This window comes from Rhinopithecus roxellana, chromosome 8, assembly GCF_007565055.1.
Source record: "Rhinopithecus roxellana isolate Shanxi Qingling chromosome 8, ASM756505v1, whole genome shotgun sequence".
Classification (NCBI taxonomy): domain Eukaryota; kingdom Metazoa; phylum Chordata; class Mammalia; order Primates; family Cercopithecidae; genus Rhinopithecus; species Rhinopithecus roxellana.
This window is the reverse complement of record NC_044556.1, coordinates 86,183,275-86,210,136: the sequence shown is the minus strand read 5'-3', so window position 1 is coordinate 86,210,136 and position 26,862 is coordinate 86,183,275. Positions and strand designations below refer to the sequence as shown.

The 26,862-nt window shown below is 37.4% G+C and overlaps 1 protein-coding gene across 2 annotated transcripts in view; it reads right to left on the bottom strand.

Moving 5' to 3' along the window:
- The window catches only part of DISP1 (dispatched RND transporter family member 1), a 201,027-nt gene that overhangs the window by 18,922 nt on the left and 155,243 nt on the right, over positions 1-26,862 (bottom strand). For both annotated transcript variants that reach the window (XM_030936635.1, XM_030936634.1), the window contains exon 3: positions 4,412-4,441. In XM_030936635.1, the coding sequence (XP_030792495.1) occupies positions 4,412-4,441 (30 nt within the window). The remainder of the gene's footprint in view (positions 1-4,411; positions 4,442-26,862) is intronic.

Sequence of the window (26,862 nt, the reverse complement as noted above, 5' to 3'; positions counted from 1 at the left end):
TCAGCACATTTCTTCCAAACACGTTTAACCTTGCTTACTACAATTCCACTTCCTTACACGCCTGATGTTTCCCATGCTAACCTTTCTTAGAGACAACTGTCCACATTTAAGTAATGGGATCACCATCCTGAGTATATAACACACCATGGGGGAAAGCCCAATCATTCTGAGTAAATTTTACTCAAACAAGTATTTCTCCTCAACACCACAAAGTTGCTGAGGCTAATTCTACTCCTCCTGCTATCTATGCAAAGATACAGTATAGCTGTGGGTACCACATGGGAAACCGGTTTGCATGCGCAATATGAAATCCAGACAAATGGTTGTAATATGAAGATAAAAATCCAATAAAGTAGGAAAATTGGAGAAGTAAAGGAAATTAAAAATGGCCTATAAATCTCATATATATATATATATATATATCCATATCCTGTGCATTATTCTCTTTGAAAAGTGGACCACATGTGCAGTAGAAGAATTTTCAAAGGAACCATTCTTTTAACTATCATGTATTCTTCTCCATATCAAATAATACTTGTCTTTCATCCACCTGCTCTAATATTGAAAATCTTTAGACACCACAATATAACTGTAAATGTGGCCCACCTCTGTAACACCTGGCTTACAGCAGGTAGTCATTTTCCAGTGAAAGACCGTTTTCCCAGAGGCCCTACTGCTGCACGAGCTGCTGAGGTTAGGGCCCACAGCTCTTTACAGGGCACTGCTGTATAAAAGTTCACATCATCTTCTCAATAGGTTAAGTCTCAAATAGGAGACAGATCTGAAGGTGCTCGTTCTCCTTTTACAGAAGAAGAAACAGAAGCAGCAGAGGTAATGAAACGTGTTTGTGGGTGAACCGTGGATCTGAGTTAGCAGGCATGCTGCCTGGCATTCTGGTCCCGGGTGTTACGGCCATGCTGGAGTTTTCACTGCTACTCAGTGGAAGCCCCTCAAACATAGTCAGAGATTTTCAGTCACCTTATTATTGGGTTCACTCTGGAAACAGATCAGAAATAACTGTTAAAACAAATAAATGAAGTATCTTATAGAGCCAACTTATGCTCAAGTGACATTAAAATAGGGGCCAATTTTAAGTGGGTCATTTATATTATAACATTCCCCCATAATAAATTTTCCTCTTAGCTTACAAAGATTTTTTTCTCCCTTGCTCTTTGCTGCCTTTCTCAAAACACTCTTCTTTTTTCTCTTTCCTCTGAGCAGAAAGTCATGTTTCAGATGGTGTAAGTCAGTCCCCACGCCAGAGGCTTCCTTTCCGTCACCAACCACCGGATCTTTAACCCCTTATAGCCTGGCTTTTGCTCTCATGACTCTTCTGAACTGCCCAAGTCAACTAACTGTTCTTGGTTTTTATCTTTCTTGACCTGAGCAGAATTTAACACTGTTAGCTACCTCTTTCTTCCTAAAAATCCTTTCCCCTTTGGTTTATTCCTTTCTGTTTCCCTTAATAGCTCTTTCTTATTCCTCTTGTCCCTTAAAGACAGACATTTCAAAATATTATTAAGTCATAACTTTTCCAGTGGTATCAACTATCAACTTAGTGGGAAGAGTGACTGAAGTTTGAGAAAATTAAAAAAAAAAAAAAAAAAGAATATACAACTCTTTTTTTCTTGTGAAGTAACAAATTCATCCAACAATTAGCATTAAACAGTAAGGATGCAAGGCATTCTGGGAATACAAAAATGGCAGACTTGGATCTTGCTCTCAGGGAATTTACAGCCTAATACAGAAAATAAGACAGGCACACGAATATCTACAAGACAGGTTAAAAAAATATATATGTGTTTGTGTTTTTTTTTTCTTTCCCCCCTGAGATAGAGTCTTGCTCTGTCACCCAGGCTAGAGTGCAGTGGCATGATCTTGGCTCACTGCAAGTTCCACCTCCCGGGTTCAAGCAATTCTCCCACCTCAGCCTCTGAGTAGCTGGGATTCCAGGCACCCACCACCACACCCAGCTAATTTTTGTATTTTTAGTAGAGACGGGGGTTTCACCATGTTGGCCAGGCTGGTCTCAAACTCCTGACCTCGTGATCTGCCCACCTCGGCCTCCCAAAGTGGGATTATAGGCTTGAGCCACTGTGCCTGTCCAAAAATATGTGTTTTTTAGAGGGGTACAGATGAAATGTTTTGTGAATTCAATAAAGGAAGCAATAAGTTCCAGCCAAGGTGGGAAAGGGGACTCAGGAAAGGCTTTGTTGAAGAAGTTATAGTTATATGCATATATACTTATAAGAAATTATAACTTTGTTTTAATAATACCAATTTAATAACAGAGAAAGAAATGAATTTTTTCAAAGTAAAATTTTTAGTCATTTGAGAAACCCTATTTATAGAAAAGTAGAAATTCGTTTTTTTAGTATGCCATATTTACTTGCATACCTCTTTCCTTTATTCTTTCTCTCTTCTTTTTTTGCAAAAATGAAAAGGGAATTGTTAAACAAAATGTGGTATATACATACAATGGAATATTATTCCAGCCTTAAAAAAAGGGGGTTCTAATACATGCTACAACATGAATGAACCTGGAAGACATCATACTAAGTGAAATAAGCCAGTCACAAAAGGACAAATACTGTAGGATTCAACTCATACAAGGTACTTAGAGCAGTCAAACCCATAGAGACAGAAAGCAGAATGATGGTTGCTAGGGCCCAGGGGTAGAAGAAAATGGGGAGTTAATGTATAATGGATAAAGAATTTAAGTTTTACAAGAGAAAAAAAGTTCTGGAAATGGATGGTGGTAATGGTTATACAACAATATGAATGTACATAATGCCAAAGAACTGTACTCTTAAAAATGGTTAAAAGGCAACCTATGTTATATATACAACAAATATAAACATGCTATATATACAACACATATAACATATAAACATGTTATAACATTTAAAGTATGTCAATATTTTTAAACTATCATATAAACCTGTTTTATATAACATATAAACCTATGTTTTATATAACATATAAACCTATGTTATATATAACATAAACCTATGTTATATATAACATGAATGCGTGTGCTCTCTCTCTCTCTCTCTCTCTCTCTCTCTATATATATATATATATATTTTTTTTTTTTTTTTTGAGACAGGGTCTGGCTCTGTCACCCAGGCTTGAGTGCAGTGGTGTATTTCAGCTAAGTAAAAACTCTGCTTCCTAGGCTCAAGACATCCTCTGACCACAACCTTCTGAGTAGCTGGGACTACAGGTGCAAACCATCATGCTTGGCTAACTTTTTGTAATTTTTTGTAGACACAGGTGTCCCCATGTTGCCTTGGCTGGTCTTAAACTCCTGACCTCAAGTGATCCACCTGCCTCAGCCTCCCAAAGTGCTGGGATTATAGGCGTGAGCCACTGTGCCTGGCCTATTACGTATATTTTACCACAACTTAAAAAATATATTTTTTTAAAATAGAAGGATAGTTTACTAATTAATATTTATGTAGTAATTTCACTTCAAAGAGAGGATAACTCCCTTGAGGCAGGCATCAGTGTTACCAGCATCTGAGCTTCTTTGGCAACTGAATTTCAAAGATCGCTTAGAATTTCTTAAGTGTAATGACATTGTATCTGGAATTCCAATGTGTAAGAACATCTGATGAGAAAATGCTTTTTTAAGGAACTCTTATCTCGTCAAAATTTTCTCTGTTGAAAGATAAGCCTTAAACATTTCCATATAAAGAAATACTTCCATTGGCAACAAGATTTTTAAAAAGAAAGACAACCCCTCTGAAATAAATTGCCATGAATTCAAGTCCTGGTAGTTGGCAGAACAGTATCTCTCTCCTCACTAAGTAAGCCACTGAGAAGCCAATCCATTGCAGGAAGGAATGCAAAATAAACAAATATAAATGTTTACGCACAAATATAATTTTTTTTTTTTTTTGAGACAGAGTCTCACTCTGTCCCCCAGGCTGGAGTACAGTGGCACAATCTTGGCTCACTGCAACTGCTACCTCCCAGGTTCAAGCGATTCTCCTGCCTCAGCCTCCTGAGTAGCTGGAACTAAAGGCACGTGCCACCATGCTTGGCTAATTTTTGTGTTTCTGGTAGAGATGGGGTTTTGCCATGTTGGCCAGGATGGTCTCAAACTCCTGACCTCAGATGATCCACCCACCTTGGCTTCCCAAAGTGCTGGGATTACAAGCATGAGCCACTGCACCTAGCCCTAGACACAAATAGAATTTAATACGGTCAGAAATCTACCTTAAGATTAAAACCACTTTTGGAGATATGGAATTCCTCAAGCAGCCAACTCATGGGAATTTCTTTTTCTTTCATAAAAATATGAATGAGGAAAGTGAAAAGAACAGAAAAATATGGAGAAAATACTAGACTGGAAAAAGCATGCAGGTATATTTATTATTTAATAAGATGACCCAGATTACTTTACCTTTTTGGCAACTTGAAAGGTCTGGATGGTCTGGAAAAAAAAACAACAAAGGAAAAATGATCAAAAACAAAGCATCATAACATAAACAAAGGCTTTACATATGTATTGAACATTTTACTTGTTATCTCTATTACAAAGAATCCTGGAAGCATAAAAAAAAAAAAAAAAAAGGCAATCTATTTGAGAGATTTTAAACGATGAATGTTGGCTACTTTACATACCAGTAGAGACCGCTCAAGTGGCTACTCAGGAGGCAGAACCTTCCCAGACTCCGTATTACCGTCTCCTGATGGAATCATAGTCACACTGCATAATATTCTTCTCTGAGATCTACAGCTACCAGATTCAGTCTTCTCTCTCATAGCAGGAATCCACATCCCTAAGCCTCCAATCTAAGCTGCTTCCTTACATAGCAAAGATCCTAACACTTAAAAAAATAGGATATTAATACCTTCTTTTAGGTATTCTATTCCCTCTTCAAGATACCAGTTGCTTCTCCAGTTTTCAACTTCTTAATATCTAACTTTGCAATCCACTTCAACAGATATGGGCTTGTGTTTCCAATCAGCTCTTTCCCACACTCTATTATTCCCACTCATCCTTTATACCTTACCTCCCAGATATAGGATGAGCTTGCTAAAGAAACTCCAAACTCAGTCTCAACCTCCAAACTCTGTATTCCTATCAGATTATTTTTTTCCTATTTACTGGAAAGCATTTAACAATTTGTTGAACAAACAAAAGTATACTGGTTATCACATCGTGGTCTAAAGACACATGGGAGTTCCTGAGACCCTTTCATGGGGTTTGTGAGACCTCCCTTTTCCAACTACAGATTTGTGTAAAGCCAGATTTTCTTCATATACTTCATATATTTCAACCAAATGGCATATTGCCATAGATTACAGAATACGAGAATCCTGCTATCTTCTAGTAAGTCACATGTCAAAGAGATTTGCAAAAATGTAAAACAATGATACTTACCTTGCTAAACTTTTTTGTTTTGAAAAATGTAATTATTATTCACAAAAAGTGTTATTTATGTTCACATGTAATGGGCTTATTATTAATTTTAATGAGTTTCATAATTTAATATTTGTCAGTTCTAATTCCGATATGGTACATACAGCTATAAGACATAAACAAAAGCTCTTTGAAGATTCTTAACAATTTTTGAAACTGAAAGGGGTTGTGTGACCCAAAGTTTAAGAACCACTACACTAATTTATTGAGGATATATAAATATTTGCTGACTGAATAATTGAATTGCCTAGCTACATACTCTTTCTGAAAATGAAATATTTCACCAGACTGTACCATACTTGGAGGGAACAAAACAAAATGTAAAATCCTGTCCTCCAAACTTTCTATTTTAAGCTATTACTCTTCCAATAGTTGGAACCCTACCTTGGAATTTCTTGAAGATCTAAAGTTCTCTTTCCTATTTTCTCTCTCTGTTTACGTTTCTCACTCAGATACATGTATGCACTCTTACAAAGAAACATTTATCTAATTCCTAGTATATCCATGAACAAGACAAACAGGGTTCCCAACTACACAGAGCTTACATTCTAGAATGCACTTTGTATTAAACTGTTGAACAAAAGAGGCATGTGTTCTAAATTTCAAGCTTTATTTACATGCCCTCATTATGGATTCTACGCCCATTAAAATATTAAAACCAAGGAGATGGAACAATCTCAGAAGTTGCAAGCACTGAAAATAATTTTAGGGAATATATATTCGAATTCCACTGCAGCCTCATTTTCAGAGATGGGCCTCAGTTTGCCTTTGGTCTCTCAGCGTCTGAATAATGGAGCTGTAGTGAGAACTCAAGTCTCTTGATGCCTAATTTGCTGTTCTCTGTACTGTGAGTATTTGTCTGTAAAACCAAGGAAGAAAAGCCCATAGGGAAAAGAGAGAGTATTAATCTCTTATACAGAAAATAATTGTCTTTTCTTTTGGCAGATGTGGAGCTTAAAGTCTGAGTTTCCACTAAGAACAGCATAAGATAACTCGTTTTTTTTTGTTTTGTTTTTGAGACAGAGTCTTGCTCTGTCGCCCAGGCTGGAGTACAGTGGCTCAATCTCTGCGGGTTCCAGTCTTCTCTGCGGGTTCCAATCTCCTCTCGGGTTCCAGTGATCCTCCTGCCTCAGTCACCTAGGTAGTTGAGACTACAGGCACATACCACCATGCCCGGCTAATTTTTGCATTTTTAGTAGAGCTGGTGTTTCACCATGTTGGCCAGGCTGGCCTCAAACTCCTGGCCTCAGGTGATCCACCTGCCTGGGCCTCCCAAAGTGCTGGAATTGCAGGCCTGAGCCACTATGCCTGGCTGAGAACTTGTTACTTTAAGAAAAAAGATGAGACTGAATATTTACAGCATTATAAAGGACACCAAAAATGCATTCTTTTTATATATATACAGTAAAGATAATTCATTTTTAAAAATCTAAAAAAAGACATTAGATACATAAAAAGGAAACATATCTTATTTGTATTCATATCTCCATAACTAGTATAATGTATGGACCTTAGTGGATGTCAGATCAGTGTGTGTTGGATTAATGAATGGGGATATTTCATTACTTTTCTCATACTCAACAGCTTTGAAATCAGTAGACAATGAATTAAAAAAGCAAGAAGCTAGGGACACAAATATTAACATAAGTAAATTTTATTTTGTTTCTTTTTTTCTCTTAGACACACACACACACACACACACACACACACACACACACACACACACATATGGTTTGTTACATCAGCCCATTCCTATCTGTCAATCCTAAACTCTTTCAATATTTTACTAAACTTTGTAAGTTTCTCTTTGTGCCTCTGTATCCTATAGTATAGGCTCTCTGTTCAATGCTGCAGGAACCATTAGTTTGTTGGTTAATCAGAAAGGTTAATTAAAGAGAAACATTTTTTGAAGTTCTACATACATTCCTTAAATATCTAATAGTAACTTAAACATAAATGTCAATCTGTTCTTACATAAACCATAGAACTGCTACATTGTCTATGACTGAGTTTTTGAGGACTTAGGATACTTGTGAGTATCCTGGGTATACTGACTACAATACACATCTAAATTTTGATGATTTTTTCCCAAATCTTTTACAATTTTTTCTCCTGTGCCTAATTCAACAGTATACATTTTTTGTAGCAATTAACCTTTTTTCCCTAAGGCTACAATTTTCTTTTCATGAAAACAACTTTTTCTTTTAGCATCTATATATAAGTGGACTAAAAAATTTAATCAGATGACATAATTACCAAAACAAGCCAACTGGCATGCATGGGTTTGGTAAGCACACTTGTCAAATGCCGGGAGCAGAAGTGTGTGGCTGCAGGAGAGAGCAGCCTCCTGACCTGCAGCACTCAGCTGGCCAGGGCCATCCAAGTGTGCAGAGAGGGATGGAGTGTAGGGCCACTCCAGTGAGCTGGTGAGGGCTCAGCAGCTTTACACAGACTGGGCTTCCAGTGAACACGTTCACATCTGAAGAAGCCACGAAGCACACTTAGTTTTCTGGTGAATCTACAAAAGACCAAAAACCCCCAAAACCTGTATTTTCAAATACAATTACATATTGATTTTTCAATATGAGTTTTATAGGGATATAATTCATATACCATATAATTCACCCAATTAAAGTGTACAATTCCACGGTTTTTAGTACTTTCATGAGTTATGCGACCATCACTACAACTATATGTTGATTTTATTTAAAAAGTTTTTAATTTAAATTCTTTTCTTTTGAGATAAGGTCTTGCTCTGTCACCCAGGCTGGAGTGCAGTGGGCCAGCTCACTACAGTCTCCATTTCCTGGGCTCAAGTAATCCTCCCACCTCAATCTCCTGAGTAGTTGGGACCACAGGTGTGCGCCACCACACCCAGTTAATTTTTTAGATTTTTTATTTGTAGATGTGGGGTCTCCCTGTGCTGCCTAGGCTGGTCTTAAACTCCTGGGCTCAAGTGACCCTCTCGCCCAGGCTCCCAAAGTGCTGGGATTACAGGCGTGAGCCACTGTGCCTGGCTTATACATTGATTTTAAAATAATATGCTGACTGGGCACGGTGGCTCACGCCTGTAATCCCAGCACTTTGGGAGGCCAGGGCGGGCAGATCACCTGAGGTTGGGAGTTCAAGATCAGCCTGACCAACATGGAGAAACCTCGTCTCTACTAAAAATACAAAATTAGCCAGGCATGGTGGTACACGCATGTAATCCCAGCTACTCGGGAGGCTGAGGCAGGAGAATCAGTTGAACCTGGGAGGTGGAGGTTGTGGTGAGCTGAGATCGCACCATTGCACTCCAGCCTGGGCAACAAGAGCGAAACTCTGTCTCAAAAAATAAATAAATAAATAAAAAGAATATGCTATCTGAACATCAGTGATGAAACTATTAATGAGCTATGAAAGCAAATGTATTTTTCCAGAGAGTAAGGCACTGGACAAGGAAGCAAATCACTTGTCTACAAAAATCTTACTTTTTCACTCCCCGTGTTTCACTTATGCATCCTTAAAAGCACATGTCGAATTTCCAAGAGAAATTACGAGATTTTGCTATCTTTAGAACTAAAATTATCCTCACAGCCATAAGTCTGGAACATGTACTGAGCAAAAAAATGGTATTATGCTATAGACATTTGGGTTGTAACAAATGTAAACCCTCTCTCTGCCACTAACTTTTTCTTTTAACTAAATAGAAATTCATGTATCTATGACTAATTTATTCCCTAGAGAGAAACAACTAAAGATCATCATAGTCTTTCTGCTTGAGTAAAGATTTCATTTTATGTTAAATTTGAGACAGTAAGTAGAGATTGTCAACATCAGTTGGAAAAGAAAAATTGAGGTTACCACAAAGAAACCTCCTGGGAAAACATTAGATCCCTCTGAAGTTTCTATACTAATGGACAGGACAAACAGATGATGGAAACAACAAAAACACGCTACAGGTAAAACATGAAACCTGTTTGATTTATAGTGGTGCCTTCTTTAACTCTGCTTTTGCAATGTCTTACCAGAAACACCTGTGAAAGGAGGCTAGCAAGGGAGTCTACTACATACTTTCATAGATCAAAAGCAGTCTTCCTCCATTTGTAAAATCCTTTGGATTTGCTATTTTTAATATCTACCTAATAAAACCTGTGGATGACTTTCACCCTAACTTCAGTCTTGTGTTGATAAATAACTAGTAAAAACAAACAAATCTAACCTCGGAGAGAGAAACTATCTTTTTCCAACATTCACCTTTTAATAAAAACAAACCCAAATAAGCAACAATAATCTTCAGTGGGAACATTTTCCTCTTCTTTGATTAGGTTTTTAGCCTTTTTTTTCTGAAGGGAATAGGCCCAAGGAAAGATGACTTTTGCGTGTCCCACCACACACTCCCACAGGCTGTGGTGTAGGTAAGCTTCGGTCCCCAGAGAGTCCATCAGTTGCAGTGTCATTCTCTCCCACTCAAGAAAGCATTTCTGTATGCAAGTGAGTGACAGTGACATGATTTTAGGGCTAAGCTCACATCTGTTTTTTGAAAAAGCAAAGCATGTACAAACTGGGGTACTCATAATTAGTGATAAATTGCCCTTGGCACTTCACACTTGAGAACTGTAACAGCAGTTGAGAACCTTGGCTATAGTACTCTGATGACCAGTGACCTGCGGTATATGTACATGTATCGGTCAAGAGGACAACTAATGAGACTGTAAAGTTCTCAGAAGGAGGAAGAGTGGGAGGTACCAAGCGGAGTAATCAAGATAATAGGGGTAGATACAGAGGCAAGGGAAATTTTTTAAAAAGGTAATAGAAAAAAAGGAGTGTGAAAGGGGTAAAGTCAAGAAACAGAAAAAATGTGGAAAAGCTCCAAATCGTCTATTTCTTTGTTTTGCTCAACTTTTCCCTCTTTTAATAATTTTTGGAAAGAGAAGGGGAGCTTGTAGAGTAAAGGAAATGAGAATACTGAAATACAAAAACTTTCCCATCAGTCTAGAGAATTCTATTCTAGACATAACTGCAGAATTAATACCACAACTTACAAAGGGACAGTCTCAGGCGGGTGCAGTAGCTCACGCGTGCAAATGTCAGTACTTTGGGAGGCCAGGCAGGAGGACTGCTTGAGGCCAGGAGTTCAAGACCAGCCTAGGCCTGATAGTGAGACCCTATCTCTATAAAACATAAAAAAAAAAAAATTAGCTGGTGTGGTGGCATGCACCTTTAGTCCCAGCTACTCTGGAGGCTGAGGAGGGAGGATTGCTCAAGCCCAGGAGGTCAGTGCTGCTGCGAGGCAAGATTGCACCATGAAGAAAACATACTTTCAGCTTTATGGTAGTAACAAAATTTTTAAGCAAAAAAATGCTGTAAGTAGCACATTTTAACCTCAAAAGTCACATTGGATTATGTTATATTCTCTTTCTGTGAGAGGCTATTCTGCAAGTAGTAACTTCAGTTCAGCACTGGTAGGTTAGGAAGAAAGTATTTGAAAATAAAAAAAATCCACCCTTTGATGAGTATTCCTTAAAAGATTCCCAACAAAAACAAAGCCATTCTTCATATGAAGTATTTCCATGAAACATCACTGGCACACTTGGGTTCTATCATGAAGATGAAACAGATACCCTGCAGACAAGCTAAGCTTGGCCTCTAACCCATTTTTCATGCACCAGAGCTAAATGTTTATGGTCTGTGTCAAGTGATTTTAAGGATAACAAAAACCACAACTACTTGTGTGATGTATTTCCTAAATGCTTACGAGATGCTGACTCAAAAGTGTTGGTCATCTTGATGTCTAGAACTGTTAAAACTGAACAAAGTGCCAGCTTCTATATAAAATAAACTAGGAGGCATGAGAGAAAGGTTGGGAATGGCGAGACTAACATTTAAAGAGCGCCTTATAAATACTATGCACTTTATAAATGTTAAAAAAAGAAATGTAGTATATATTGAATAACCATTTTGAGTATCAGAAAAATACTTTTTTTCTCTTTAAGAGAACAGTGAACTTAGAAATCAAAAGGTGTGAAGTTAAAGTCTGGGCCCTGAAACTTATTAGTTGAATGATCTTGATGATCTTGAGCAATTCCTTTAATTACTCAGGATTTGTGAGAATGAGATAATACTTTAAAATGAGCTGGTGTGTGTAACAGTTTTCTACAAACTTGAGAATTATCCAAGAGAAAAAATGTACTACTACCACACTTTTATTTTTTCATCCAAAAATGGCATTCAAACGTCAGTTAGGGGTAATGCAAAGACTCATTTAGAGTAAAGCATAAGGTCCCTTTATTCGTTAGCACTGTACACTTTTATGATTTACTTAACAAGATCAACTGATTCTTGCTACTAGCTGAATGTAACATAAAAATCAATGTCACACCCATAAGCCTAATTAGAATAAGAGACTGTCAGAACTGTAAGAAACCGTAAAAGTCATCCCACTTAATACCTTTATGAAACAAAGGAGAAAAGGGTCCAAGATCATAGAGCAAGTCAATGGCAGAGCCAGGTCTAGAATCCAAATATCTTGACTTGAACCTGTGCTTTATTGGCCACATACTGAAAAGGAAAACCTGCACACTGATGCAGGCTATGAGGTATTGCTTGTGCACTAAAAATGAAAAGGAACGCAGAAATGGGAAGAGCTTCCTAAACAAAAGCAAATGGCACTTGTGCACAAGAGGGCATATGCAACGATGTCCACTGAAGTGTGACTTACAATAAGGAAAATATGTGAGAGCAACCTTAATGTTCACTTATTAAGAAGAAGATTCTTAAATAACCTTAATGTTCACTTATTAATAAGAAGATTATTAAATAAATGGTGGCACATCCATGTAATGGGGCACTACACAATGTGAATACACATTCATATACAAACATATACATACGCATATACTGATATGGAAAGAATTTTAAAACAAAATAATAAGTTTCAAAACAACTCATACTGTATTCATATGAAAAAATAAAACTAATACAAAATACGTAAATGTATTTTAGAAGCTCAGAAGGGAACTTGGCAAATCAATAGACCTGTTTACCAGAGAGGAAAGAAAAGGATTAGGAAAAGAATCAAGAGTGACTTTCATTTTGTATTTTTGAATTCCTCATGAGCATATGTTCATAAATTAGTCATATAATTAAAAAGTGAACTGAATATTTGTAAAGAGTAACTGCATATGTATATTCATTTATGTACATGTGATAGAAACATTTTATTTGAAAATTTCTCACTTCTACATAATTTGAGGAGAATGGGGTATCCTGGCTAACTCTAATTTAGATGAAAAGAAGTAACATACATCATACATTTCCAAAAACTTAAAATACATTTAATACAATCTATAGTTAATTCACTGCCAGTTTAAGTGACACCAAGTAATTTGATGACCACCGGAATCACCTGGGTAGCTAACTAAAACTAGAGATTGCCAACCCCCCCCCCCAGGGATCTGGTTCAGTAGGTCTTGAAATAGAGACTACATAGTCAGAGCTTGAACCACTGTCTTGGACAATCTGCCAGGAAAATATGACCTCCAGACAAGAAACAATTAGAGAATAATACAAGAAAGTAATTATAACATATAGGTATAGTACAAACATTAAGTGAATGGGAAATAGGAAGATAATATTGGACCAGAGTAGTCCAAAGACTAGCCCCTGAAACTTGACCTAAGAAACAGAATTTGAATTAAGGTTTGACAGAAGTAGGTTTCAGATAGAGAAACAGAAAGCAGAGGGAAAGGAAACAAACCTTGTGTCAACACCTATAAGCAAAGTCAGTGAGGATTTACTATGAAGGAACAGTGAGGATGACAACTTACTGGATTAGGGGTTGTTTGAGGGGAAGCAAGAGACTGAAGCAAGCGGCTAAAGTTGCTTGAGTAACAACTGATAGGATAAAACCACTATTTTCGGAGGACTGATTTGGTAGTGATGTGCAGGATGAATCAGCCAGAGGAAATGCTAATGGGAAGGAGAAGCAGGTTAGGAGTTACTGCAGCGACCTAGGATAAATAGAGAGAAAAAAAGGAAAATAATCTTTTAATAATTCAGAAAGCCTCTGACAATCTTATCAATATGTGAATCAAAATTATAAGATATCTATTGTCATAAATATATATGGTATTACAAGAAAATAATTCTGGTGACATTTTGGATAAACCAAAGTTTATGTATCCTATGCATGTTATAATAACATATTTTTATATTCACTATTATTTAATATTTTATATAATTATGTAAGTACAATTAGAAGTGCCTCAAACTATAATTGAAAATAATATCAGTGCCTACTGAAGTGAAGTTAGTGATAATTTGAGTTACAACACAAATAAGTTGTTCAAAAGATTAGTCTACAGATTGAGGGTACGGTCGTATAAGCATATTTTGGGACTTACATTAAGCCTAATTCAAATATATTTTATTACCTTCATTAAGATAAGGTACACACACATTTCTCACTTTCAAAATTTTATGGATCTTACATAAAATACTAAAACCTTTCTGCATTTTCACTAGAAACTATACAAATTGCATAAAGAGCTTGTGTGTTAATTATAACCTCAGTGAAGGTATGTTTGCATTTCTGAAAGTAAGTTTAAATTATGTATTTTATATCTAAGATTCCATCTCAAATTTGCTCATTTATTAACAGGACAAGGCCTTTATCAATGAAACCACACATCAAAAGTATAAACACAATCATAATTCATAAATGTGTGAATTCTCTTTTCCTCTAACATTTGCTTAGTTTCAATTTTTAGTTTGTCTACACTGTGTTCAATGTAAGAACTGTTACTTGAGCTCAAAATTACAGAAACATTATTAATCTTTCTTAAGTTCATTTCTCACATATCTTGGATTATTTTGTCCCTACAAAATTACTCAGTATTGTACAAGGTTGAGTTTGGAAGTGTAAAAGTCACACCTGCTATCAAAAAAAAAAAAAAAAAAAAAAAAAACAAAACCAAAAAACAAAAACGTGGGGGGGTGGGGGTTAAAAAATAATAAAAAATCCACTGTATCAAAATGAATTCCAACGGTGTAACCAATACCTTGCAGCTGTTGTGATATCTTCATTTTACAGGCTGGGAGGAGAGACACTTCCCTCAAACTTGTATAGAAATTCTTTAGTTATGCTTCTAAGGACAAAAATATATGGTGAAATTGATTTTTCTTCCTGATCTAAACGTTCACATGCTTAATCTCTAACTTAAAATTTTTGTAACTCAAATCATTGTCAAAAACTTTAATAAGGGTCAAAGCAAAACTCTAACAATCAGCGTTAATAAAAATAATATTGATTTAGAAAAAGGTTTTCTTCTCAAAATCTGAGATTAGAAAAGAAAAAAAAAATCAACTAAACTTAAAATAATTAAACTGAGGAAATAATGAGACTTTTCTGAAGAAAAATAGGGAAAGCCCCAACACGGTAGGGCTGCATGATCTCAAACTGTAGTAATGTCCTTGTTACACTTTGGCACTAGGGCAACCAGGGAAAACTTTAAATTCATTGTATTCAATTTGTCACGGCATAGATTGCTTGCAACTCCAGAATCTATTATATATGCCAGTGACACCCAAATACTATGTGACAACTTTTAGAAACGAATTCTAAAGTATAATGTATTTTTTAATAGATGGCAATGAGAAATCAGAGGACCAGTTTCAAACTGGGTGTTAATCTTGGGTTTTAACCTCTTTGGCTTCAATTTCATCTGTAGAATAAGGAGAGTTGGATTAAATTATTTCTAAGGTTCTTTCCTGCTGTGAGATTGTATTTATTTTCCTGTGGAATTTTAGATAATTCAAATCACCACATATTTTAGTCTCCTAAAGTATTTCAACACTCTGGCATGGCTAAAGCTGGTGAGCCAGGTTCCTGTAATCTAAATTTGATGGTAAAATATTTCACGTGAATAGGCAATAAAAATGATCCCTCCATAAGGTAGGCAAGAACTAGTATTTTAAAATGCTTTGAAATATAATGCTGGCTCTTTATGTGAACGGCTAGAGACAGACTTTTTAAATGACTAGATAAATGGCTTAATTTAAAAAAAAAGTGTTCAAAAATGCTTGTTAGGAAGACAGGGCAGAATTCTCCATCTGTTTGCTTTAGATGAAGGTGGAGATTGATGAACGGGTGACACCAGTAACACATCTGTGTTGGTGCATGTCACACTGTAGGAATTAATGCCAGGTTACTAAAGACGGTCATGTTGAGATTGCTCAGGAATCATCCAGTTTACCAACCAAGTGAGTTTTATCAGAAGAGCAAATATGAAAGAGTGCTCAAATTAAAAGGGGTATTTAAAAATTTCCCAAAGTACTTTTCCTGAGTTTCTCATTTACTATCTCAGAAAGGCAATATACACCCCTCTTTTTTCATCCTAAAAATTTTCCTTTAGTAGACTTTTTCACTTAATGTTTTGTCTATTCTAGAATGTAAACTTTAATTTTTAAAGGAAAAGGAAAGCTTTAATGAGGGATATATTTTCTGTTTTAATGTTGGTTTTGTTTTCTGATTATAAAACTAACACATTCATTTTCTTGAACTCTAAGAAAATGCAGAAAATTATACAATCACCCATATTCTCACTACACAGATAAAACATTGTAACTCTTTTTGATATATTTTCTCTGACTAGTTTTTCCTTTTTGCCTAAATATAGAAATTAAATATAAACAAAATTAGGATCATACTAGATGCATAAAGTTTTATCACTTTGGATTAGCATTTTCCATGTAATTAAAATCTTCTGAAAACATGATTTTTAGTAGCCATATATTCCATTATATTTGCCATTACTTATATATCACACGATTGTAACCATACTACTATGTTATGTTAGATCTCAACTTGTTTCTCATTTATCTATAAGAATCTTGAAATTAAAGCTAGGAAACATAACATCCCCAATTGTGGCAAACAGTTTTCCTTGTTTGCAGTATTTTTTAAGATGGTTTTCGGATAGGCATTAAATTTTTTTTTCAAAACTTGTAATTTTTCTTTGCAGTTTTTATTTTTTTATTTTTGAAACCGAGTTTCACTCTTTTTGCCCAGGCTGGAGTGCAATGGCATGATCTCGGATCACTGCAACCTCTACCTCCCAGATTCAAGTGATTCTCCTGTCTCAGCCTCCTGAGTAGCTGGGATTACAGGCACACACCACCACGCCTGGCTAATTTTGTATTTTTACTAGAGAGGGGTTTCACTGTGTTGGCCAGGCTGGTCTCGAATGCCTGACCTCAGTTGATCCGCCTACCTCAGCCTCCCAAAGTGCTGGGATTATAGGCCTAAGCCACTGTGCCCAGCATTTTCTTAGTAATTTCTATGGCTGTTTTCACAATTAAAGAGTCATCCTTGATCCAGATGTTAGTTTTTCTCAATTCCACTTACTTAATAATCTAGGTCAGCTGTATTACTTTCTGATGCTTCAATTATCATCTTTGGTAAAACTCTTTATTTTTTTTTTTTTTGAGATGGAGTTTCGCTCTTGTCACCCAGGCTGGAGTGCAATGGTATGATCTCGGCTCACTGCAATCTCTGCCTCCTGGGCTCAAGTGATTCTCCTGTCTCAGCCTCCCAAGTAGCTGGGATTACAGGCATGCGCCACCATGCCTGGCTAATTCTGTATTTTTAGTAGAGACAGGGTATCATTATGTTGGCCAGGCTGGTCTTGAACTCCTGACCTTAGGTGATCCACCTACCTCTGGCTCCCAAAGTGCTAGGATTACATGCATGAGCCACCACGCCCAGCCAAAACTCTGTTTTAAGGGGAAAAAATAATCTAAAAATTAATTTTCACAAAATGTACAGCACCCAATATTGTGAGAATAGTAGCTAATCATGGCACACTTGTGCAGTTATGGGATTGAATTTCCAGAGTCTGGCTGAACTGTCCAAATTGGTGTTGGTATGGGCTATAGCTTCATGCAATCTAGTAACAGTTGTTCACTGAGGTTTAATTAACAGTGGGGATGAACGTAGATTCTGAGTTGAATGGTCTTTCTAGAACTACAACAGTGGTAACAGAAATCTCTCAGTTAACTGGTGCTCATTTTGTTAGCCAGGTTTTGGGAAACTGGGCTAGGAGAATAGTGAGAAAATGGGGATCTATTTTCTGTTTCCTCATTTCCTGAAGGGGAGCTGCATATGGTTTCTTGGCTTGTAAGAAGAAAACAATTTTAGTCTGACCTCATTTGAGAATGGGAACTAAGTGGAAGTCAGGAGCCCACTGAGTCATCAAGAGGTTTGACTTTATGGAAGTTTTATATGTGCTGTGCAGTCTATTTCATTTTTCCTGGAGTATCCATTGACGTGTTTACCAGTTCCTTTCGCAGAATCACATTGTTTTATTTTGGCTTCAACATGGGCAAGTCCCAGGGCAGAATACGTTTAAAAAATCCTAATGCCCTTTTTGAGAATGGGTTTACAGTGTTATTCTTGCATCTGTAGCTTGAAAACAATTCTAGTCAGTGAAAGACTGGAGGATTAAATGGGCCCCAAACCAAATATAAGAACTATAATTCTCTACGGTATGCACATGCTAAATTCTAGTCTAGAACAAAGATCCTGAAGGGGCTTTCAGTTCATTCAGAGCAACTTCCTAACACGACAAATGCATGAACACCAAGAGCCCATATGCTCTCCTTGTGCATACAGATCTTTCTTACAAAGCAAACTCATATTCAATGCCAAGTCAACTGAGCTCACTAAGTTTTCCCAGAACCTGACTTACATCATAGATTGAAGTATTTTGGAGGGAAAAGGCTTAATATATGTAGAGTCCAAGGACTCTCTGTTGTCATAAATGTTCAAATCACCCTTTCTATTCCTTCTTCTGGCCTTAAATCTGGCTTTTTCATATGGAAAACTTAAATCTTTCTACAATCTTGGCTTGCTTCTAGATACCATCTTTGACAGAGAGATAGAAAAGATGTGTTACTACCTTTCCTAAGAAGGGTTGCCTAAGGACAGCCCTTTATTTTCTCAGCATTATTAAATCATTCCTTTTGTCATCTCTTCTCCACCCTAAAATGGAACACTAAGAAATAAAAGATACAATTTCTACTCTTAAGTACCAAACTAGGAAGATGAGAGGCTAACAGAGATGCAAATAAGAAAGCAAATAAGGGAAGACAGGTGCAAGAATGTGATCACGTCACAAAGTCCTCCACTTCTCGGATTCTGAAATCAAAATGCTGATTAATGTTGCCATCTTCAAATCAAGGGGGAATGTTTCTACATATATATCTATTCCCCCTTGATTTGAAGATGGTGACATTTTGAAGATGGCGAGGTGGCAACTCAGAGTGGAATTGGGTTTATTAAGAAACTCTAGTAAGAGCAGACCTGAAGGGAAATCATCTCTCTCTTCCTCCAACTGCATAGATCCTCCCTCCCAATCCATACCAGGAATACAAAAATTAATAGAGTATTGTCCCTGCCTCCCATGTATATATGGACTAGTCAAGAGGGAGAAGGAAATTTTAAGACTGGTGGTGGGGGGAGTTCTTAAATCCCTCACGTCATTCTTTTAAACCATTCTGATTTCACTTAAGTCTTCAGTGAAAGGCACTAAGTTAAAGTGTAGAGTTTGATACATTTTTACCTGTGTACACATCTATGTAACCACTACCTAGATCACGAGATACAACTTTCCCCAGCACCCCAAAGGCTCACTTGTGCCTCTTCCCAATCGATAATCATACCCTGTCCCCAGAGGCAATCAACATTCAGGCTTCTCTCACCACAGATTAGTTTTGCCTAAAGGATCACCATTTAAAGACAGCCAAAAATAAAAGTTTAAGCAAAACCTCACATAATTAAAATTCAGGTTAATTCAAGTTTATGAAAATACATAAAAATGAAGTCCTAGTAATGTTTTAGTCTTGGTAATGAGTGACTCCAAATGAGATTTAATTGATTTTTTTTCTCTTGATGTTTTAGAAATACCTTTTCCAATGACTTATAAGGTACAGATCTTATATAACCTATAGAAGGCTTCTGATGAGCAACAAAACTTCACTGATCTACAACAAAACTACTACTGGTACTGTTATTTGTCATTACATTATTTTTACTAGGTTATTACTTTTTAAATCCATACTATTCTGCCTCCCTACATTTTAGTTTCTTTCCAAGTTTGAGTTCTCACCTGAATCTACAATATCTAGTTACAATAAGTGCATATACTTACTGTAATAAACAAAGAAATGCTTCAGTGTAAAAATTACAAAGTATAATCTTTAACTCTGATGCTTTGGTTTGACAGAATATATCTATTTATCTATCTATCTATCCATCCATCCATCCATCATTCATCCATCCATCTATTTATTTAGAGACAGAATCTTGCTCTGTTTCCCAGGCGTGCAGTGACCCAATCATGGCTCACTGCAGCCTTGACCTCTTGGGCTCAAGTGATCCTCCCTCCTCAGTCTCCCAAGTAGCTGGCACCACAGGCATGTACTACCATGCCCAGCTAATTTTTTTTTTTTAAGAGACGGGTCTCACTATGTTGTCCTGGCTTGATAGAATATTTAAATAAAGCTGTCCTGCAGGCTAATGTGAATATAAAACTAACCATAACAGTGATAAATACAGATAGGAAATAAAGATATGAAATTTTAAAAAGTTGATGGGGGTAAGAAAAATGCTGAGTGAGACATTATGGAAATGACAGTCATGTGAAAGGGTGGAAGAGGAGGCTCTGTTAATTGTGAAAGAGGGCAGAAATGGTCACAGTGCACAAAATAAAAAGAAGAAAAGCATAAGATCATGGAATGCAAAAAAAGAAAACTTTAAGAAGAGGTGGTAAACAGAGATTGCATGCTATAGAACTAAACAGGAGAAGAAATCGGATGAGTTTGTCAAAGGAGTCACTGACCTGGCATTGCCAGGAAAGTAATGGTGATAGAAGTTAGACTCCAAGGCACTAGGAAGAAAAAAGACCACATGAAGTCAAGGTATTAAGTATAATAATACATTTAAAATAACAACAGTCGACACTTACAGACTTTACTATGTGCCAAACACTGCCCTAAGCACTTGACATATATTACAATATTCTAAAATTCTTAAAATAATCCTATAAGGCAGGCATAGATTTTATAGATGGAGAACTAAGGCACAGAGAGGTTAAAGAAGTCACCCAAAGCCACATAGATAAAGAGGCAGGATTCAAACCCAGGCAGCCTACCCTGGAGCCTACATTCTTAACCACTAGGCTATACTGCAGCAAAAAATTTCTATTGCTTTCATAATGTAGAAGGTGCTGCTGCCCATGTATGGGTGCTGAGAGAGTAAACTATGATTTGAGTTAACAAGGGATAGAAGAATACTTGAAACAAACAAACAAACAAAAGCTACTGAAGGAAGTGTGCTTGGGAGTTAGCCATTAGAACTAACTTGTGACAGAAGCATGAAACCAGAATGGGTAAAGTCTGCACTGTTTCCATTTTCTTCCAGCAAATTCCTGAAGATGACAACACAGAGCTTTAACATTTAAACTAGAAAATTCAGTTCAGATAATTTCTCCAATTACTACTAGCATTTCCAAAAACCCACTGAAAAACCCACTGCGTATCCTGCACCAGGTAAGGTGTTAAAGTACAACATGATATAAACAGGCTAAAGAAATTAGGTGGAATTCTTCTTCAGGGTCTGTGCAAGGTAGCACTGTGAATATGCTGTTTCTATGACCTAAAAATGACCAGGGCAGCTTATGACACATCACCTATACCCTCATGATTATTTGTGTGATTTCAGTTCTACAATCTCAAGACTGAACCTGTACAGCACCTACTACATAGTAAGCACTTGTTAACTGTTTCTTAAGCTATTACTGAAACGAAAAAAAAAAAGTTATAGCAAGAAAACATTTCATTCTCTTGTGTTTGCACAGCACAGAGTGGTGATTAAGAGGAAGGCCTCGAATCAGACACACTTAAACTTCATTCCAGATTCTACCACTTATTACTAACTTTCTAATTAATCTTCCAAGCACTTTTATTTTTTATTTTATTTTATTTTTTTTTTGGAGATGGAGTCTCGCTCTGCCGCCAGGCTGTTGTGCAGTGGTTGCAATCTTAGTTTGCTGCAACCTTCGCCTCCCAGGTTCAAGCAATTCTCCTGCCTCAGGCTCCCGAGTAGCTGGAACTACAGGTGCCTGCCACCATGCCTGCCTAATTTTTATATTTTTAGTAGAGACAGGGTTTCACCATATTGGCCAGGATGGTCTCGAACTCCTAACCTTGTGATTCACCCGCCTCAGCCTCCCAAAGTGCTGGGATTATAGGCATGAGTCACTGTGCCCAGCTCTTTTTTTTTTTTTTTTTAAATTAAGGATCAAGATAATTTATTTAGGTAGAGGACCTGAAAGAGACAATCCCCAAGTTAACTTGTAAATGAGATTCTAAGAATTCTTCTGAGTTTTATAAAACTTAAAATTATTTTTTTCTCTTCTTTAAAATTTAAGTTCCAGGATACATGTGCAGAATGTGCAGATTTGTTACATAGGTATACATGTGCCATGGTGGTTTGCTGCACCTATTGACCCATCTTCTAAGTTCCCTTCTCTCACCCCCCACCCCCCAACAGGCCCTGGTGTGTGTTGTTCGCCTCCCGGTGTCCATGGGTTCTCATTGTTCAACTCCCACTTATGAGTGAGAACATGTGATGTTTGGTTTTATGTTCCTGTGTTAGTTTGCTGAGGATAATGGCTTCCACCTCCATCCATGTCTCTGCAAAGGACATGATCTTTTTCCTTATTATGGCTGCATAGTATTCCATGGTGTATATAGACCACATTTTCTTTATCCAGTCTATCATTGATGGGCATTTGGGTTGGTTCCATGACTGTGCTATTGTAAACGGTACTGCAATAAACCTACGTGAGCATGTGTCTTGAATGATTTATAATCCTTTAGGTATATACCCAGTAATGGGATTGCTGGGTCAAATGGTATTTCTGGCTTTAGATCCTTGAGGAATCGCCATACTGTCTTCCACAATGGTTGAACTAATTTACATTCCCACCAACAGTGTAAAAGTGTTCCTATTTCTCCACAGTCTCTCCAGCATCTATTGTTTCATGACTTTTTAATAATCTCCATTCTGACTGGTGTGAGATAGCATCTCATTTTGGTTTTGATTTGCATTTCTCTAATAATCAGTGATGTTGAGCTTTTTTTCATGTTTCTTGGCCACATAAATGTCTTCTTTTGAGAAGTGGCTGTTCATATCCTTTGCCCAATTGTGATAGGTTTTCTTCCTTATAAATTTGTTTAAGTTATTTGTAGATTCTGGATATTAGACTTTTGTCAGATGGGTAGATTGCAAAAATTTTCTCCCATTTTGTAGGCTGCCTATTCACTCTGATGATAGTTCATTTGGCTGTGCAAAAGCTCTTCAGTTTAATTAGATCCCATTTGTCAATTTTGGCTTTTGTTGCAATCACTTTTGGCATTTTCGTCATGAAGTCTTTGTCCATGCCTATGTCCTGAATGGTAATTGCCTAGGTTTTCTTCTAGGGTTTTTATGGTTTTGGGTTTTACATTTAAGTCTTTAATCCATCTTGAGTTAATTTTTGTATAAGGAGTAAGGAAGGGGTCTACTTTCAGTTTTCTGCATATGGCCAGCCAGTTTTCCCAGCACCATATATTGAATAGGAGATCCTTTCCCCATTGCTTGTTTTTGTCAGATTAGTTGAAGATCAGATGGTTGTACAAATGTGGTGTTATTTCTGGGGTTTCTGTTCTGTTACAGTGGTCTATATGTTTTGGTACCAGTACCATGCAGTTTTGGTTACTGTAGCCTTGTGGTAAAGCTTGAAGTCAGGTCATGTGATGCCTCCAGTTTTGTTCTTTTTGCATAGGACTATCTTGGCTATACAGGGTGTTTTTTTATTCCATATGAAAATTAAAGTAGTTTTTTCTAATTCTGTGAAGAATGTCAATGGTAGTTTGATGGGAATAGGATTATTGAATCTATAAATTACTTTGGTAGTAAGGCCATTTTCACAATATTGATTCTTCCTATCCATGAGCATGGAATGCTTTTCCATTTGCTTGTGTCCTCTCTTATTTCCTTGAGCAGTGGTTTGTAGTTCTCCTTCAAGAGTTCCTTCACATCCCTGTTAGCTGTATTCCAAGGTATTTTATTCTCTTTGTAGCAACTGTGAATGAGTTCATTCATGATTTGGTTCTCTGCTTGTCTATTGTTGGTGTAAAGGAATGCTTGTGATTTCTGCACGATGATTTTGTATCCTGAGGCTTTGCTGAAGTTGCTTATCAGTTTACGGAGTTTTTGGACCGAGATGATGGGGTTTTCTTCTTCTTTTTTTTTTTTTTGAGACGGAGTCTTGCTCTGTCACCAGGCTGGAGTGTAGTGGCGTGATCTCAGCTCAATGCAACCTCTGCCTCCTGGGTTCAAGCGATTCTCCTGCCTTAGCCTCTTGAGTAGCTGGGACCACAAGCGCACATCACCACGCCCAGCTAATTTTTGTATTTTTAGTAGAGACGGGGTTTCACCATGTTGGCCAGGATGGTCTCTGTCTCTTGACCTTGTGATCCACCCACCTCAGCCTCCCAAAGTGCTGGAATTACACACATGAGCCACCGCACCTGGTGATGATGGGGTTTTATCAATATAAAATCATATCATCTGCAAACAGATACAATTTGACTTCCTCTCTTCCTATTTGAATACGCTTTATTTCTTTCTCTTGCCTGCTTGCCCTGGCCAGAACTTCCAATACTATATTGAATAGGAGTGTTGAGAGAGGGCATCCTTGTCTTGTGCCGGTTCTCAAAGGGAATGCTTCCAGCTTTTGCCCATTCAATATATTGGCTGTGAGTTTGTCATGAATAGCTATTATTTGGAGATACGTTCCATCAATACCTAGTTTATTGAGAGTTTTTAACATGAAGAGATGTTGAATTTTATCAAAGGTCTTTTCTGCATCTATTGAGATAATCATGTGGTTTTTGTCTTTGGTTCTGTTTATGTGATGGATTATGTTTTTTGATTTGCGAATGTTGAACCAGCCTTGCATCCTGGGAATGAAGCTGACTTGATTGTGGTGGATAAGCTTTTTGATGTGCTGCTGGATTTGGTTTGCCAGTACTTTATTAAGGATTTTCGCAATGATGTTCATCGGGGATATTGGCTTGAAGTTTTCTTTTTTTTGTTGTGTCTCTTCCTGGTTTTGGGGTCAGGATGATGCTAGCTTCATAAAATGAGTTAGGGAGGAATCCCTCTTTTTCTGCTATTTGGAATAGTTTCAGAAGGAACGGTACCAGCTCCTCTTTGTACCTCTGGTAAAATTTGGCTGTGAATCAGTGTGGTCCTGGGCTTTTGTTTTAGTTGGCAGACTACAAATTACAGCCACGGTTTCAAAACTTACTGGTCTATTCAAGGATTCAACTTCTTCCTGGTTTAGTCTTGGGAGGATGTACGTGTCCAGGAGTTCATCAATTTCTTCTAGATTTTCTAGTTTATTTGTGTAGAGGTGTTTCTAGTATTCTCTCAGGGTAGTTTGTATTTCTGTGGAGTCAGTGTTGATATCCCCTTTATCATTTCTTATTGTGTCGATTTGATTATTGATTCTTCTCTCTTTTCTTATTAGTATAGCTGGTGGTCTATTTTGTTAATTTTTTCAAAAAACCAGCTCCTGGATTCACTGAATTTTTGCAGGGTTTTTTATGTCTCTATCTTTTTCAATTCTGCTCTGATCTTAGTCATTTCTTGTCTTCTGCTAGTTTTTGGATTACTTTGCGCTTGCCTCTCCAGCTCTTTTAATTGTGATGTTAGGGTGTCGATTTGAGATCTTTCTAGCTTCCTGATGTGGGCATTTAGTGCTATAAATTTCCCTCTTAACACTGCTTTATCTGTGTCCCAGATATTCTGTCATGTTGTCTCTTTGTTCTCATTGGTTTCAAAGAACTTTTTTTTTTTTTTTCGTTTTTTGAGACGGAGTCTCGCTCTGTCGCCCAGGCTGGAGTGCAGTGGCCGGATCTCAGCTCACTGCAAGCTCCGCCTCCCGGGTTCACGCCATTCTCCTGCCTCAGCCTCCCCAGAAGCTGGGACTACAGGCGCCCGCCACCTCGCCCTGCTAGTTTTTTGTATTTTTTTTTAGTAGAGACGGGGTTTCACCATGTTAGCCAGGTTGGTCTAGATATCCTAACCTCGTGATCCGCCCGTCTCGGCCTCCCAAAGTGCTAGGATTACAGGCTTGAGCCACCGCGCCCGGCCTCAAAGAACTTCTTGATTTCTGCCTTAACTTCATTTACCCAGGAGTCAATCAGGAGCATGTTATTCAATTTCCATGTAATTGCGTGGTTTTTGAGTGAGTTTCTTAATCCTGAGTTCTAATTTGATTGCATTGTGGTCTGAGAGACTGCTACGATTTCAGTTCTTTTGCATTTGTTGAGGGGCGTTTTACTTCAAACTATGTGGTCGATTTTAGAATAAATGCCACGTGGCACTGAAAAGAATGTATATTCTGTTGATTTGGGGTGGAGAATTCTGTAGATGTCTATAGGTTCACTTGATCCAGAGCTGAGTTCAAGTCCTGAATATCCTTGTTAATTTTCTATCTCATTGATCTAATATTGACAGTGGGGTGTTAAAGTCCCCCACTATTATTGTCTGGGAGTCTAAGTCTCTATGTAAGTCTCTAAGAACTTGTTTTATGAATCTGGGTACTCCTGTATTGGGTGCATATATATTTAGAATAGTTAGCTCTTCTTGTTAAATTGTTCCCTTTACCATTATGTAATGTCCTTGTCTTTTTTGATCTATGTTGGTTTAAAGTCTGTTTTGTCAGAGACTAGGATTGCAATTCTCCTGTTTCCCCGCCCCGCCCCCCCCATTTGCTTGGTAAATTTTCCTCCGTCCCTTTATTTTGAGCCTCTAACAGTAATTTCTCTTTTCTCTTTTCTTTTCTTTTTTTTTTTTTTTTTTTTTGAGACAGAGTTTTGCTCTTGTTGCCCAGGCTGGAGTGCAACGGCACAATCTCGGTTCACTGCAACCTCCCCCTCCCGGGTTCAAGTGATTCTCCTGCCTCAGCCTCCCGAGTAGCTGAGATTACAGGCATGTGCCACCATGCCTGGCTAATTTTGTATTTTCAGTAGAGATGGGGTTTCTTCATGTTGGTCAGGCTGGTCTCAAACTCCTGACATCAGGTGATCCACCTGCCTTGGCCTCCCAAAGTGCTGGGATTATAGGTGTGAGCCACTGTGCCCGGCCAACAGTAATTTTTCAAAGCTTAGTTTCTTCATCTATAAAATGAAAATGACAGTAATAGCACTGAATTCCTTGGGTTGTTTTCAGTATTAAATCAGAGAATGCATGTAAAATATAGCACAATGCCTGGCATATAGTAAGGGTTCAATAAAATAATTAATACTATTGTTATAAATTTTAATTGCAATTT